Source organism: Lepidochelys kempii, chromosome 1, assembly GCF_965140265.1.
Source record: "Lepidochelys kempii isolate rLepKem1 chromosome 1, rLepKem1.hap2, whole genome shotgun sequence".
In the NCBI taxonomy this organism is placed as follows: Eukaryota; Metazoa; Chordata; order Testudines; family Cheloniidae; genus Lepidochelys; species Lepidochelys kempii.
In genome coordinates this window covers 349,591,891-349,607,407 of record NC_133256.1, presented here as the reverse complement: position 1 = coordinate 349,607,407, position 15,517 = coordinate 349,591,891, and the positions used below count along the sequence as shown (strand labels likewise).

Sequence of the window (15,517 nt, the reverse complement as noted above, 5' to 3'; positions counted from 1 at the left end):
TCTCCTGCTGGTATTAGCTCATCTTAAGTGATCACTCTCCTTACAGCGTGTATGGTAACACCCATTGTTTCATGTTCTCTGTATATATAAATCTGTAGTTTCCACTGAATGCATCCGATGAACTGAGCTGTAGCTCACGAAAGCTTATGCTCAAATAAATTGGTTAGTCTCTAAGGTGCCACAAGTCCTCCTTTTCTTTTTGCAAATACAGACTAACACGGCTGCTACTCTGAAATCTATATTTGACCAGTAGTTCTGGATGAGTCGGGCAATGAGGTCTGCACCACAGAGCTCAATGGATCCTGAGTGACAGCCCAGTCTAGTGGACCAAGCAGAAACTGGGCATCAGGCATTGCAGATGTGCCATGCTCATGGCACCACTGCCTTGCTGGCTGATGCTGGGGGAGTCATTAACTACTGCAGATAGGGAAACAATGGGGATTATACCTCCCTTCCCAGTAGGGGGATTGCAAAGCACTACTGTACGCACCAAGTACTATCACTAGAAGAAAGCTTTTAGTGCCTTGGTTCCTGAAAGAGGCAACCAAGAGCAAGAACAGCTTAATTCAGGGCCCCCATCTCTCCCAGGAAATGCCTGGCACTGCAGAATTTTCTTTATTGGCAAGACTGGAGCTAAAATAGCCACATCCAGACCCTTAGCAATGTGGGCAATGTTTACACAACATACCTGCTTACAGACTGTACTAAAAAGCTTCAGTGGAAGACATCCAAGCATACTAGTAACGGCCTTGAGGAAACAATGCAGGCATACTTCCAACCCGAAAAAGGATAAAATAGCATCCAACAGCTATATATAGAACAGCTCCATAGACAATTCACACCCCGTGTAATACAATAACCCACGCCTAGGGATGCACTGGGGAGATCCTGGGATATCCTGTAGTTAAAATCCTGGGTCTCCCAAGAGATGGCCAGTGGAAGAGCTACTCATGAAAGCTTTGGGGATATCACTTCCAAACATGGGACAGGGAACCAGAAAGTTAACATGTCAACTCCAAGGCTCTAACACAAGTGTACATCCTGGCAGACAGCAAGGCTGCACGCATGTGGGCTGAGTGAGTGTTGCATCTGTGGGGTACAGAGATGGGAAAATCTGTGTTAATTGCAGTGTTATCTTCCATTGCATCAGCATGCTCTGACAGAGCAAGCCCAGGACAGCCTCAAAGAGGTTGCTTTGCAGCTAGAGATGTGTCTCAGATTTTCAGTAGCTCTTGAGTATAGGAGAAGCTGGGGGGGGGGTTTACCCTCCCTCTGCCATGACCCCAAAGGAGGGGGGAGCTGCTATTTTGGAATGCCTGTTCCCAGCAAGCCAACTGGTTTAGTAGCAAAATGTTTCATAGCTAAATCTTTGTCACTTCACAAATAAACTGCTTCAGAGTTAAAAGTTTGGCCTTCCAATACATTAAGTTATTGACATTTTTAATCACAGGCTAAAATGTTCAAAAATACCCTAAAGTCTGGCTCCTAAGCCTATACTTAGGCACCCAAGGGTGTGACTTCGGAGCACAAGTCCCACTGACTTGCAGCTGGGAAGTTGCTAGATAAAACACCCGACACCATACTACATAAAGCCTAGAACTCAACCAACAGCTGGCCCCAGAACAGCAGTGAGGAAGTAATTCATCAACAGCTTTGTCTTGTCATCAACGCAAAGCTGTTCGGGAAAGTCAAGTGTCAAAAAACATCTGAACCCCAGGACAAGTTTAGAGAAGAGCAGGAAATATACGTACTTATTGGCTCGGATTCCTTCCCTGCGAGAGGCCAGGCCTTCTGCCACGAGAGACTCGGCAATGTTCTCCCCAGTCGTGTCTGGTAAGAGGGGAAGAAATGAAATCAGATTCACTGAGAGCAAAATTCTGAGTGCTGTCACTGCATAGCATCTCTTTGGATGAGAGACAGTTATACAGGAGGCTCTTTATAGACAAAAAGTCTTGTGACCGAAATATCAATCAAGACAACTACTGGAAGCAACAAACTAGGAGGCAAAGGGAGGGCAAGGTTAAAGCTACTTCGATGGAAAGTTAGGCTTGTTATGTGCACACCTTGGCACCCCCATTGTCCATCTACACCAGTAGCTCTCAACCCACAGCCCATGGGCTGCTTGCGGCCCAATCAGCACACAATTGCACCTCATGTGACATCCTCAGGGCCATACAGGTAGTATATACATTGTGTGGCTGCAGCCCACATAAAACAGAGAGCTGCATATGCAGCCCCCGATGGTAAACAGGTTGAGAACCACTGGTCTACACGTTAGTGGATTAGATGTTTACAAGGCACGATGTTAACAGAACAGCCATAATGCTTCACTAATTTCAGAAGGAATTCACAGGCAAACTTGCTGGCATGGTGGCCACCAAGGAAGCATGGAACTTATAATGTTTTCTATTCAAATCCAGCCCCAGCTCAGTGAAGACTGGAAGGCATTACCAGCAACAGGCATCCGCATCTGGCAATTTTGGCTGAGAAGCCAAGGATTGAATGGGATAGTAAACAGAACGATATTGGCAAGGCGGGGGAACAGTAGAGTGAACTTTGCCTTGTGCCATCTGGGCTCTAGAAGGGCTTCTGTCCCCACAGTTACCATTAACAACTTTCACCATCACAAACCACCACCCCCACATGGAATATAGATCACTGCACCCATGAAAAGCACTTTAGCATAAGTGAACTCTGCTCACAGCTGACAGTTAATTCCCCAGCTAACCACTTTCACCCAGTCATTTTGGAGTTTGATTCGCATTTCCTCCAAACTACCACCTTGACAATCCCTCCACACACTCGGAGAGGTGAAGGAGGGGTTGGCCAGAAAACAGGGTTCTAGCAGCTGCCACGTGGCCACTTCAGGCAGATTTCCTGGAAGTGCTGAAGTGTTTCAGGAGCCCCAGTCTCACAGACCACCAATACCACTGAGTGTCACTTTGCCCCAGGGAACACCTAGATCAAAAGTGCCAGTCTGGTGGCACCATGATACAACAGGCACTGGTTGTCAAGGAGGAGTTTGGTGTCAGCAAAGCACAAGGATAAAAATGTATGGGGCATGCCACTCTGATGACAATTAAGGCAAGGGAAGAGGGAAAGAATAAGGGAGAAAATCTGACATAAGATCTGCACATCAGTCTGGGAAAAAATATTTATACGTGACCAGGTCATCCTCTGTAGCAGAAGCCATTGCATAGGATATGGAGGTAATTATATGCAACAGGATCAAAGGGGCTTTTGAAATGCCACCAGAAAAAAACAGAATTCTAATCAAACGCTGTTGTCCTAGGGAAGGGTGAGATCATCAACGGCTACGATAACACACAGCCGCACAAACACTGATTCTGTGCAGAATCAGCCAACTTTGTGGCTAATGTGGCAGCGACGGGTCACACCTGACCACAGCCATCAGAGGGTATGTCTGACAGGCGTCCACAGAACAGACACCGACTCAGACATGGGGTTCTCTCCAGCCTGAAAGGCTGGAACAGTTTGTTGGCAAGGAAGGGAGCAGATTAGTAGTAGGAACTGACAACTTGGGTGATCTGAAGGGGTAAGGTTTTTGCTTTGCTCTCCCCGCAAGTTCATGGCCTACCCAGATGAGGCTGCAGCAGCCTCTGGCTCTAGGTACATTCGGAATGAATCCATGTCAGATTTCCTCAGACATTTCTAGAACTGTAACAATCCTTTTGCACTTCATAATGGGGGAAAACTCTCCTGTTAGCCATCCAAAAGAAGAAATAAGTGATGCTACATCCTCAAAAGAGAACCAGAAGGGGAGGACAAATCCAGCTTGGTTTTAAGGTCGCAGCTGGGGTGTTCCAAATTCATAAGGTGCGCGCTTCTCCCACTCTGCTCAGCCCAAAGCTAAGAACAAGTTACAAAGGTTACAGACTTCTGACCACTAATAGAGAGCTAGAATCCAGCTGGAGGAAGGCACCTGCCTGGTGAGGCTCTTGGTGCATTGTTAATTGTATTGACATCTTGACAAACTTAATCAGGAAATGTTTTATGCTTCGTCTATTCATTTAAATCCTGTCCTGTCACACAGTTTAACAATAAGGGAGACACCTACACAGGAAGCCTGTCATAAAAATCTTTTATGTGACAGAGAACAAGGAGGAAGAACACTGAAACAGAGCACTTAAACTGATAGCAGTGTCACTTCAGAACAAAATCCTTTCAAGATTTATTTCCAGCAGACTAACACTTTGCTTCTGCCTTCTGATGATAAATACACGAATGCTCCAGGATTCCCAACAAAAGAATGGATTTGGTACAGAAGCCAGGGAGTTGCAGAGACAGTGGTCCTCTCCCAAGGAGTCAGTCATAGCATAAGCTTTTCAAAAGGATTATGGGTGCAGATTATCCCACAACTGGCTACTGAGGGGGTTCTCACACCTCCCTCTGAAGCATTTGGTGCTGGCCACTGTTGGAGACCAGGCCAGATGCATCATGGGTCTGATCCAGTCTGTCAATTCCTGTGATACGCTGGATAGCTCAGACACTGGCAGGGCAGCAGCTTATCTCTGTCACTGGTTCAACAGCAACCAATAGCAGTTACTGCTCTACTTACATACAGCTGCAGCCCCTTATTGGAAGGCCTGGAAGAGACCAAAGAGTGAATGGTCCTTTAGTTTGTACGAGGGGGAGGAGTTGAGCATGCTGGCAAGGCAGGCACCCCCTATACCCACTTCTGGCATTGTACCTGCCATGGCCTGGACTCAATTTCCAGGTCTCTCCTGAGCAGAAACTCAAGTTGGATCATACTGGTGTTAGCGAGTTAGACAGGACTGACAGATGGGAGTTCAGGAAAGAGCAACAGAGTGGAGATCGGACATGGGCAGCTGAGAGACCACTTGGCTACACCGCTACGGAGGAAAGCCCTGAAAACAGTGGGAATAGGTGACTACGAAGGGGTTACCATAGCCAAAGAGAAATAAGTAGGGGCAGCAGGAGGACATTAAGGAAGTCTACTTGAGCAGAGCCCTGGTGAAGACTCCCGACCACGAGATGCAGGAGGCTGTGCACTCAACCTTTAGGGAAGGGGTGGAAGCCACAATGCTTGGGACTTGTAAGAACCTACGGTTCTTATCTGGCCCCCATGTCTCAGTCTTTAATGCACTTATCCTCCTATGCCCCTATAAGGTAGAACAGGAGGGGGAAACGAGGCCCAGAGACAGAGACTCACCCAAGGCCAGATGCGGTCTGTACCAGAGCACAGAACTGGCCTAGGTCTGCCAAGTGCCAGGCTAGTGCCCTAAGCACTGGTACCCATCCTTCCCTCCTAAGGGCAGCAGCAGCCAGACTGGATCAGATGAGCAGTCCATCTAGTGCCATGTCCTGTCTCCAACTGCAAGCTGCTCCAGAGGCTGGGGCAATAGCAGTGATGGGACAACCTGACTCCAGGGAAAATTTCCTGCAAGTGTCCATTAGAGGTTGGCTCATGCCCTGAAGCATAAAACACAGGTTTAGCAGGGAACAATCCCTTGCATGCAGCGAGATGGAAAAGACTGAAGACTCACTAGTGACCCAGACACTCCGAAGGCTGATGAAAGTTATGCTCCTGTTAGTCTACAGCTAGGTTAGGACAGCACTGTATGACTGGGTAGCATTATCCTTTCCCTTTTTGGACAGTGACCCAGCAGCTTACTGAACATTGGCTTGGGTTCAGCCTTCTCCCCTGGACACTTCAGATCCTTGTGCACTGGACTGACAGCTGAGGAACAGGAACTAACTAATCCAGCATGGGGAGGGAGGGGGAAGCAAAATGCATTTGCCCTATTTAGGCAACAAGAGGCCAGTCCTATTCAGCTTCTTCAGCCACCTCCCTGCGTGAACCAGAACTCCTGTCCCCGCAGACACAGGCGCTGCCTGCATGGGTGCTCTGGGGCTGGAACACCCACAGGGAAAAGTAGGTGGTCAGAACCCACCAGCCACAGTTGTTCAGGGGCACCACTGCCAACCAGGGGCATCACCAAACAGCTGATTGGTGACTCAGGGAGGGGCTCGGCGGAAGCGGGAAGGGGCGAAATAGGGGCAGAAAGAGGCAGAGCAAGTGTGGGGCATTGGGGGAAGGGGAGAGCACCCCTCAGGAAAACCAAAAGTCAGCGCCTCTGCCCACAGAGACCCAACAAGCAGTAAAGGCAAAGGGAATAAGCAAAACAGACAATAGTGAACAAAGAATGGAGAGAACAGGAGAAAGGAAGGGAAATGTAGCATGCAGAGGAAGGCAACCAGGGCTGTCCTCCTGTCAGTCCCCCTTATTTTTACTACCAATGCGCATCTGGAGTTCAGGGAAGAGGAAAGCGATAGTACCATGGGCATAACAGTGTGTTTCATTCCAGAGCATCCTCTAGGAGCTCTTTGAAGGTCTCCCATTCAAATGCTGACCTGGCCAACTATTACTTAGAGTCTGCAAGGTCTTTAACCCCACTGCACCATTTTGGAATAAGCCTTACTCAGATTCCAAGGCCAGAAAGGACCACTGTGATCATTTAGTCTGACCTCCTCTATCACACAGGCCAGAGACCTTCCCCTAAACAAGCCCTAGAGCAGAGCTTTCAGCAAAACTTCTAGGCTGGATTTAAGAATTGCCAGTGATGGAAAATCCAGCACAACCCTTGGTAAATTGTTCCAGTGGTTAATTACCCTCACTGTTAAATGTATGCCTCATAATCATCATGCATGTATATGCGTTCCAAAGGGGTGCTTACACAAGAACGGGGCTAAAAAATTAGAAGCCTCTGAGTCATTGTATAAAGTCCTCATGCCCCCAGACTCCCTACCATTTTAAAAGAATAAATCAAGCTGTGCCCAACTTGTGCACTGCTTTTAACTGTGACCTGATGACAATCGACTGTCAATGAAAAGCAAAATGACTTCCTATGCATGTCTGGCTTTTGTTGGACACTCATTCTTGTTTCTCTCCACGTCTTGTCAGTCTGTGGTGTCTCTCTGTTGGTTTGTGTCTGTTCCCTCTCCACCCAACACCTTATAGCCTCTTTCCTCTCATGCTTATCTCTACCCAAGCTTTGCTTGAATTTCCTCCCCCCAGCTTAGTCTTAGCGAGGGTAAACCACCATCGGAGCCATTTACCAAGGGTTGTGGTGGATTCTTCATCACTAGCCATTTTTAAAAATAAGGGTGTATGTTTTCCTAAAAGCTCTGCTCTAGGAATTATTGTGATGTTCTACGGCTTGTGTTATACAGGAGGTCAGATTAGACGATCAGAGGGTCCCTACTGGCCTGGTAATCTTTGAAAGCACCCAAAGGCCCCCAGAAATCAGAATCAGGGCCCCATTATGCTGGGAGCTGTGTGTGTATGACCGCCTTTTCCCCCACTCTTTCAAAAACTCCTGGAGTGGGGGAGAACACAGATTTGGGTTTCTGACCCACTCCATAGCAAAGGACAAGGATGTACAAACTAAATTCTCGGCGATCAGCAGAACAGAAACAAGAGCATGGACTGATGAATGCTCAGGGCATAAAATGTTTTCTAGTCGAGCTCAACTTCAGACCACACAACTTGCCTTCCTCTTCCTTGAGCCCCAGCCCCTCCTCACTGGAACTAGGCCTGCGGATATTTATGGCAGCTGGGCCACTTTTACAGCTCAGATCCTTTTCCCTTGCTCCACAGGTAGCTTTGCCCCTTTATGCATGCTGGAACGACCCTAACAGACTCCGTCTAAGCATGCTGTTCTAGCTCATTGCAAGCTGCTCAGTGACGCTTTGTATGAAGGAAGCTGTAAGTTATAGAACATTCAAAAGCTAAACTAAAGCAACGGCCTAAAAAGGGCAATGGGTGCATTCAAAAGTGCTACTCCCATTTTATGGGTGCCAGATCACCCACTTCTGAGTCACTGTTCTCAAGCAGCACCATGGTTAACGAACATCAATTCTCACTGTACTGACCAACACACAACAGTCCAAGGATGCTAACGAAAAGGGAGCTAGGAGAACTCCTTTCCGTTGCCTGTCTCCGGTTGACTAAAGCCACAAGATTTATAATGGCAATAAGGGCTGCAAAAGGAAATCTAAGGGAATTCAATTAGCACCATGACCTGAAGCAGCCTGGAGCCCAAACACATTCAACAATGACAGTCTGCAGCTCCAGCAAAGCAAACTGCACTATAGGAACCCAGCATCCAACTCCAGTGAGTGCCCAGAGGTCCAGTAAGAACCCACACCTGAATTTCCCTAGAATTAGTGACAATGCCATAAATGGCAGCCTGCGGCCTGCACTATGGAAGATGCCACAATAGGAAGAAGGGCAACGTACAGCTGGGTGTCAGGTTCACGCGGACTTGCAGCATCTCCAGACTGAGGGGCAGCACGTCACCTCACCCACCTGCATGGCACACTTTGCCCTGTGCATGTCTGGCAGCTCCCTAGCCACTACTCACCTTTCCCAAGGTACACCATGCCGTACTCCCGGCCTTGCGGGGTCTTGTACTCCACAGTGAAGCACACCTCCTTCCCAATGAGCTTCTTTCGCAGGAACTCACGAGCTGGAAATCCCCAGGGCTGGGGGAAAACACAAAACTTAGTCACTGGAGGTCAAAGTGGGCACCATCAGACCCTAAGGGTTCCCCTTCCACTGCTGGACACAGTGCAGAGAGATCTCATAGGGAGGAAGTGTTGCCTAGTAAACAGAGCACTGGATTGGGACTCAGGAGATATGGGTCCTAATCTCACCAATACTGGCCTACTGGGTAATCCTGGGCAAGTTACTCAATTTCCCCATCTGTAAAATGGGGTCAATGATACTGACCTCCTTCATACTGGGACCTGCTCATGAAAAGAGCTGCGAAGGAGCTAGGTGTTCTCTTGGCCAGACAGCATTTCGCTGCTTCTGCAGGAGACCCCCATGAGGCCTCCTGCAGTTCAGTGGTTTGGAAGCCAAAGATACCTGGAGGCATCTAGAGGAAAGTAGGTCTGTCCAGCACTGACAGGTCAGGAGCAGCCCCAGTTAGAAGACAACATTTAAACTATTGCTGTCCTCTTGATCTGCTCCAAAGTAGTCAGGATCACAACCACTCCACAGGCAACAATGAATACTGTCCAGATCGTTTTCCCTGCTCAGACTGAGACCATGCCATAAGGCCTCGGGCTGGCGACAGCTCTTCCCTACACTCTCACTTGCATGAATTCAGCCAGAGGAAACTACAGATTGAAGATCCTCACAGTAAGAATACAGCTGTGAAATCGCCTCCCCAAGGCACAGGTGGAAGCCCCAACACTAGACAATTAAAGCTGAAGGAAACAGCGCTGGGAAACATACTAAGGAGCAATCCTGGCCTGGGGATGGGGGTCTAAATGAGCTAATGGCTATTTCCGGTCTAATGTTCTACGGTAGTTTGTACGCCCACACTGCCTCATCGGGGGATCTGAGCTCTTCCCCCTCCCAGTCCTATGCTCCAGCCCACACTCCAACCCCAGAAAGGCTGCAAGGGCACAAACTCAGCATCACATCACCACTGCAGGATCAGGCGGGCAGAGAAAATGGGCTGGGGAGAACACTGTGCTAGCCACCAACAATTAGCTGAACTGACAGGCATGATTTTATAAAGCAGAAGACATTTATACATCTACGCAAGATGTTCAGGAAACAATCTCCCCAGGGAGAGTCTCATTGCAAGGAGACCTGCAGTTTAAGGGAGCTCTATACTGCACCTAACGCAGGGAGGGTGGGTATCCCAGGTTTGGTTTAGTTCTAACTCCACCACCTCTATCCAAAAGAGGACATGGGGCAAGTTCATTACCACTCAGTGAGCAATCAGCATATGCCGCATGCTGCCACCAGGAGCTTTTCTTGCAGCCACAGCCTCCTGGGCTGTTACTGGGGTGGAGTGGGGGGGCCAAAGTAGCAGCCCCTTCCTGTTGCTCCTGGATTCACCACCTTGGTGTTGATTGCTGGGGCCGCCAGCAGCGGTTGAGCCCTGCTCCCCCTGCGGAGATACTTGAGGCACAACACTGGAGGACCTGGCAGCAGGTGAGTTTCCCACCAAGGGGCGATGAGGTTCAGGCTTTGGGCCTGGCGTGGCAGGACAGCAGGCTCTGGCCACAGGGCTTCAGATTCCAGCCCTCCACTGCCTCCCCAGTCCCCCCATCTAGGGCTTAATTTGTCCCCAGGCTGTTGACGCTGAGTAAGTCTGCTGTGAAGAGTGATTTGTTAATATCACTTTTCACAACAGACTTACTAGCTAGCAATAAATAAATTACAATGATTTGGCTGTGTCTATATGCATATTTGTTTTTCCTACAGCTAATTAAGTATTTTAGAAAAAAGTGAGAGCGGCCACCAGCAAGAGTTGGTGGCCGCACTCTGAAGCCACCAAAAAATTTGTTCTGAGAACCTCTGCATTAATGGAAGCAACCAGCTACTCATCCTAAAACTCTGATCTGTCACATGACCCCAAAAGCAAGTCCCTGAACCTTTGTTCTGTTCCCTGCAAATCAACACAACACGAAGTGCTTAGATCGGGACCTTACACATGCTGATATCCAACTGCTGCAAATACTCAGCATTTCAGACCAGAAGGGACCATCATGATCCTCCAGTCTGATCTCTTGCACTACACAGACCAGAGAATCCACACAAGGATTCCTCTAGTGTAAGGAATGTCTCCCCTACTGGGGTAGAATACATTCTGGGCCCTTTACTGGTCAGATGGGCTATTTCAACAGGATGTGACCAGAAGTCCATCCTCAGAGCAACTCACATATCAGGACCAGAAAGAGGAGAAGTCTCTTCAAACTGGTTTAGGATAGCCCTTTGTTCGTTATATACATTGGCTCGCAGTGCCTACGAAAACATGGCCTGCTTAAGTGAATGTTGCCCTGAAGGTGTCTTAACCACTAAGATGTTCTAGGCTAATTTTTCAGCATTATCCCCAGCCTCACCTCCCCATTTGCTTTGAAATGGGACATGTGGCTACTCTGCCAAAATATTGTTCCCCAAGATGGTGCATCACAGGGGATCACAGTGAACACAAAGTCCTTGATTTTTAGAGCTGGGCAGGAAACTTTTCCTTTTCAATAAATTTGAAAAAAATTCCCACCCCACATCAGGACAATGTCAAAATCTAGACTCTTTGCAAGCCAAACATTCAAAAGAAATTCTGAACAGGTCAACTGTAATATTTCATTTTGATTAAAGCTTAATTTTGAAACTTCAAAAGTTTTTCAAAATTTTCTTATCCATTGAAATTAATCCTTTCCCACAAAGCGTTTTAGTTTGAATGAATCAGCGTTTTCCAACAATATCCATTTACTCAAATTCTCAAACAGCTCTATTTATTCTTCAAACAAGCACTAAGAGGTAAAGCAACTTGCACAGGTTAACAGTTGATCAGCATCTGAAAAGGGAACAGAACCCAGTAACTACACTGAAAACACTGCACCTCACTCTGGACTGAAAAGTTCTAATTTCACCCTAGCTTCCACCCGTTACTGATGTGCCATCTGCAAGCACTTAGCCGCTGATACCCAGCCTCAGACAAGAACACCATGTTCTGGAGGATAGGTGGGGAATTCCTTTCCCCCACTCTTCCAGCAGTGGAAGATCAGAGCTGTGCCATCTTCAGGCACTGACACCAATGCCCTGCAATTAATATGCAGGCCTGAAAGTGAGTGGTTAACTGCCCATATAGAGTACCCTGCTAATTCACCCGCAGCAAGATCCTCCAGTAGATATCCATTGTCTAAACTCCTTACCAAACACTGGACAGGATGTACCAGGCTACTGTATCCTAACAGTATCAGTTCAGACACTGAAGGGAACCCATAGCTGAGTAATTGGAGCCAAAACATTACATAAAACCTCGAGTTACAAGACCCTCAATCTCAGGACAGAATATAATGCAATATAACAGCCCTGGATAATACACCCCTGACCTGGCCCTGTCTCTATGCTCCCTTACTCGGCACTGAAAAAAATGCCCTGCACTCAAACATGGCCAGTCTGAGTGCCTACAGCCAGAACAAGGGGTTGGGAGGAGGGTGGGCTGCACTAATACCTGCCCTTTGGAGCAGGTAGCAATAAGCCTGGTTTTGAGGAACTTTTAAATCCTCTATATTAGCCCTCGAGCAAAGCAGTGAGTCAAAGGCAGCTCAGAGTCTCCTGGTTTGAGTTAGCATCCTACAGCGTGTAGCTTGTGTCGTGCTAAAGTGAAGCAGGGGACTCTATGGTAATGAGACATCAGCCTTGCAGCTGAAATTTGCTTCGCTCACAGCACAGCCCTGGGTAAGTTCTATAAACATTTTGTGCTGGTGATCCTGGTGGGCAAAAGGCGGCGCCTGGAGTCCCATTTATCCCCCAGTGGGGTGCTGCAGAGCCAGCACCTATTCCCATACCCACCTCCCATCCCATGGATGCATTTCCCTCCTCCAGTCTCTGCCTCCTTGGAAAAAAACAAGGCTGTACATTAGCATGGAAGATTTACCTGGGGCACTGGAGGGGAAGTTCACTGCTACACTACACAATTACTCAAACACAGAATCTGTTCATTTTAAACCAGTAAATTTGGAGAATGACGCCTGCCTGCCTAGCAAAAGAGGGATCTGAGCTGTGAGTAAAACCCTTTTGGGCTGGGCAATTGTGAATTAGTCTTTTCACACACCCTCTCAGATAATCATCATTTCCCTTCCCATCTCCAGCTGTGTCCCATTTGACTCTTAAGCTAAGCAGGGCTGGGCCTGGTCACTACTTGGATAGATAGCACAGAGGCTGTAGGAAGACGCCCTGTGGTTTCAATAGATGGCACATTCCACTCCCTCTGAGCAAGCATTCAACAAACTGAGTGACAACACAGCAACAGGTGAGGACAATTAACTGTGCTCTTCTGTTTCAGCTAAAGAAATGTAAAGACAAAACAAGGCTGAAACAAGAATCTGTCCAGGACTCTGTGCCTGACCCCCAATTCACAGCGCCCCCTACCACCACACTGGGGTATTAGGTCAGCACATAAGGGAGAGCACCCCTACTGCTCTCTGCAGCACAACAGTGGGACTTTGGGATCAGACTCAAGCCCACTCCCTGCAGCACAGCACCCCCACGTGCCACATCTGGGCATTGTGTCTGCACCGACCCCCCCAGCAAGGAGCACCACCTCATGGATCAAGTTACGCTGGTCCACGACCGAGGACTTGTTCTACTGAGCTCTTGATCAGTGCAAAAATCACTGCTGGCTTGAGGTTTACTTTTGGGCGATCTGCCAGGGCTAGGCAGTATTTGGGTGGCAAGCACATTAGGTTATCTCCCTGATTTATTCTAAATTAAGCTCCTGGCCACAGTACTAGGTGCTCTGAGCATGAGGAGTTGAATGCAATCCAGCCTTATGCACCAGCCTGTTGGCCAGCAAGGAAACACCTACCTCATCAGGGGTATCCTTGGCATCTGGCTGTCCTGCAGCAGCCCGGCGGGCGAGGTTTCCAGCACGGATATTGCTGAGGTTGATCTGCCGCTCCGGAGGGGGCCCCCCACGGGGCTGCCCTCGGACAATGATGGCGCAGCCTGAGAGGACCTGCAGGGAGGCAGACAGAGAACATTAGTACTCCAACAGCAAAGTTAAACCCTTGAAGAAGCTTCAAGCATTATATCTGGTTCCACCCCATCCCTGCCTTGGGCCTTGTGCTGACAGGGACCTGGGATCCCACTTACAGATCTGGAGTTGCACTTCCGCTATAATGGGCCCTTCATCATCAAATTCACCCCACTCAGTTCCTGTATCTAGGCTGTATTCCTGGCACTCATCATGTCCAAGCATCACTCTCCCCACTTCCTAACAGCACCTTAAAAATTTCCCCACTTAAACAGGGGTGTTTTCAGAACAGCCATTGTTGGCCCCAATTTCCATTCCCTCCCACACCCTTTCCTGGATGCACCCCCTCAAAGCTCACCAACCACAGCAGATCGAGTTCTGTCAACGGCAAACGCTTCAGACCCAACCTCACTGAGGGAGTTAAACACTGGAGTTCATCTACAGGTGGAATTTTGATAGAACTTTGCTCTTTTGCTGCAAACCTGGATTTTCAAGTCCACAGAAATGGACAATGTACCTGAGCCCCAAGGGACAGCAGTTTGGTTTTACTCTGCTAAGCAGCACCCCGGGACCTTAGACTAGAGAGCTCCATGTGCATCCTACCACTGGGCCTCTGCAGTACAGTCAGCTAAGCCCATTTCCAGCCACTACGCAGGTAGCAAGAAGTGTCACTGCTGCAGAAGAGGGTGCCGGGCCCATCTGGAGAGATGCCAGTAGGCAGCTGGGAGTTAGCAGGCAGGAGAAAGTAGTACCCTTTCTGCAGAAGTAAAGCATGGCACAGCTGGCCCCACTGTGACAAAGGAGTGGGCCAGAGGCGAGCTGCCAGACCCAGCACACTGCCAACCAGCAGAGATGCAGTGGGGTTTAGCCAGAAATCATATGACCAGCTTCCCTGGAGCCACCAGGTCAGCCAGCTGCAGATGGATTAGATTCAGGACAAAGAGCACGAATGCCAGATTGAAGTGGAGGTAGCGAGCTGCTCTCCAAGCATTTACAGCAGTGAGCAAGCAGACATGCAGAGTAGCGAGGTGGTGGGTACAGACTACCGGGGTGTGACATTAACAGGACTTCCTGCCCATTCCCCAGGAAGGCACTGCACACGAATTTCTCACCACAGCCAGCGGTAGTGAGCACCCCAGCACTGAAGGTTTGTTTGCAACTGGAGCTTTGTGTGGGCCAGGGAAATGAGCCCAAGTGGAGTTCAGCAGAGCTCAGTCCCTGGGCCTCCTGCTATCAAGTTACTCACACGTGGCACTTGCAAGCCTTGCCTACAGTCAGGGACAGGCAGTCAGCAAGCTGTGCAGTCGCACCACTGCTGACCCCTAGATGCAAACAAGGGCAAGGCAGGTTTTGCACTTCACGTTGCTGCCCCTTTATGCCTGTAAATCCCCAGAGCAATGCACCCAGCTCCCTCTTCTTCGCACCCCACTTCCAGCAGCCCTTCAAGCTATCTCACTAGTAAGCCCACATCCTGCCTCACCCAAGATTAGGGTTGCCAGGTGTCCGGTTTTTCATTAAAAGTCTGGCTGGCGGCACAGCAGGACTAAGGCAGGCTCCCTGCCTGCAATGGCTCTGCGCGGCTCCCGGAAGCAGCAGCATGTCTCCGCTCCAGCTCCTATGCATAGAGGCAGCCAGGGGGCTCCGCATACTGCCACCACCGCAAGCGCCAGCTCTGCAGCTCCCATTGGCTGGGAACCACAGCCAATTGGAGCTGCGGGGGTGGCACCTGCAGATGTGGCAGCACACAGAGCCGCCTGACCGCGCCTCCATGTAAGAGCCAGAGGGGGGGGACATGGCACTGCTTCCGGGAGCTTCTTGAGGTAAATGCCACCTGGACCCTGCACCACTAACCCACCCCCTGCCCCAGCCCTGATCCCACTCCCATCCTCCGAACCCCTTGATCCCAGCCCAGAGAACCCTCCTAAATCCTTTGATGATTTAACTGGGAATTGGTCCTGCTTTGAGCAGGG

The 15,517-nt window shown here is 49.1% G+C and overlaps 1 protein-coding gene across 1 annotated transcript in view; it reads right to left on the bottom strand.

Annotated features, from left to right (window-relative positions):
- Window positions 1-15,517, bottom strand: part of SND1 (staphylococcal nuclease and tudor domain containing 1) — a 505,775-nt gene that overhangs the window by 468,310 nt on the left and 21,948 nt on the right. Inside the window, exons 2-4 of the mRNA XM_073329019.1 lie at window positions 13,380-13,529; window positions 8,409-8,529; window positions 1,752-1,830 (exon numbers count right to left, since the gene is read on the bottom strand). Coding sequence (XP_073185120.1) covers window positions 1,752-1,830; window positions 8,409-8,529; window positions 13,380-13,529 — 350 coding nt within the window. The remainder of the gene's footprint in view (window positions 1-1,751; window positions 1,831-8,408; window positions 8,530-13,379; window positions 13,530-15,517) is intronic.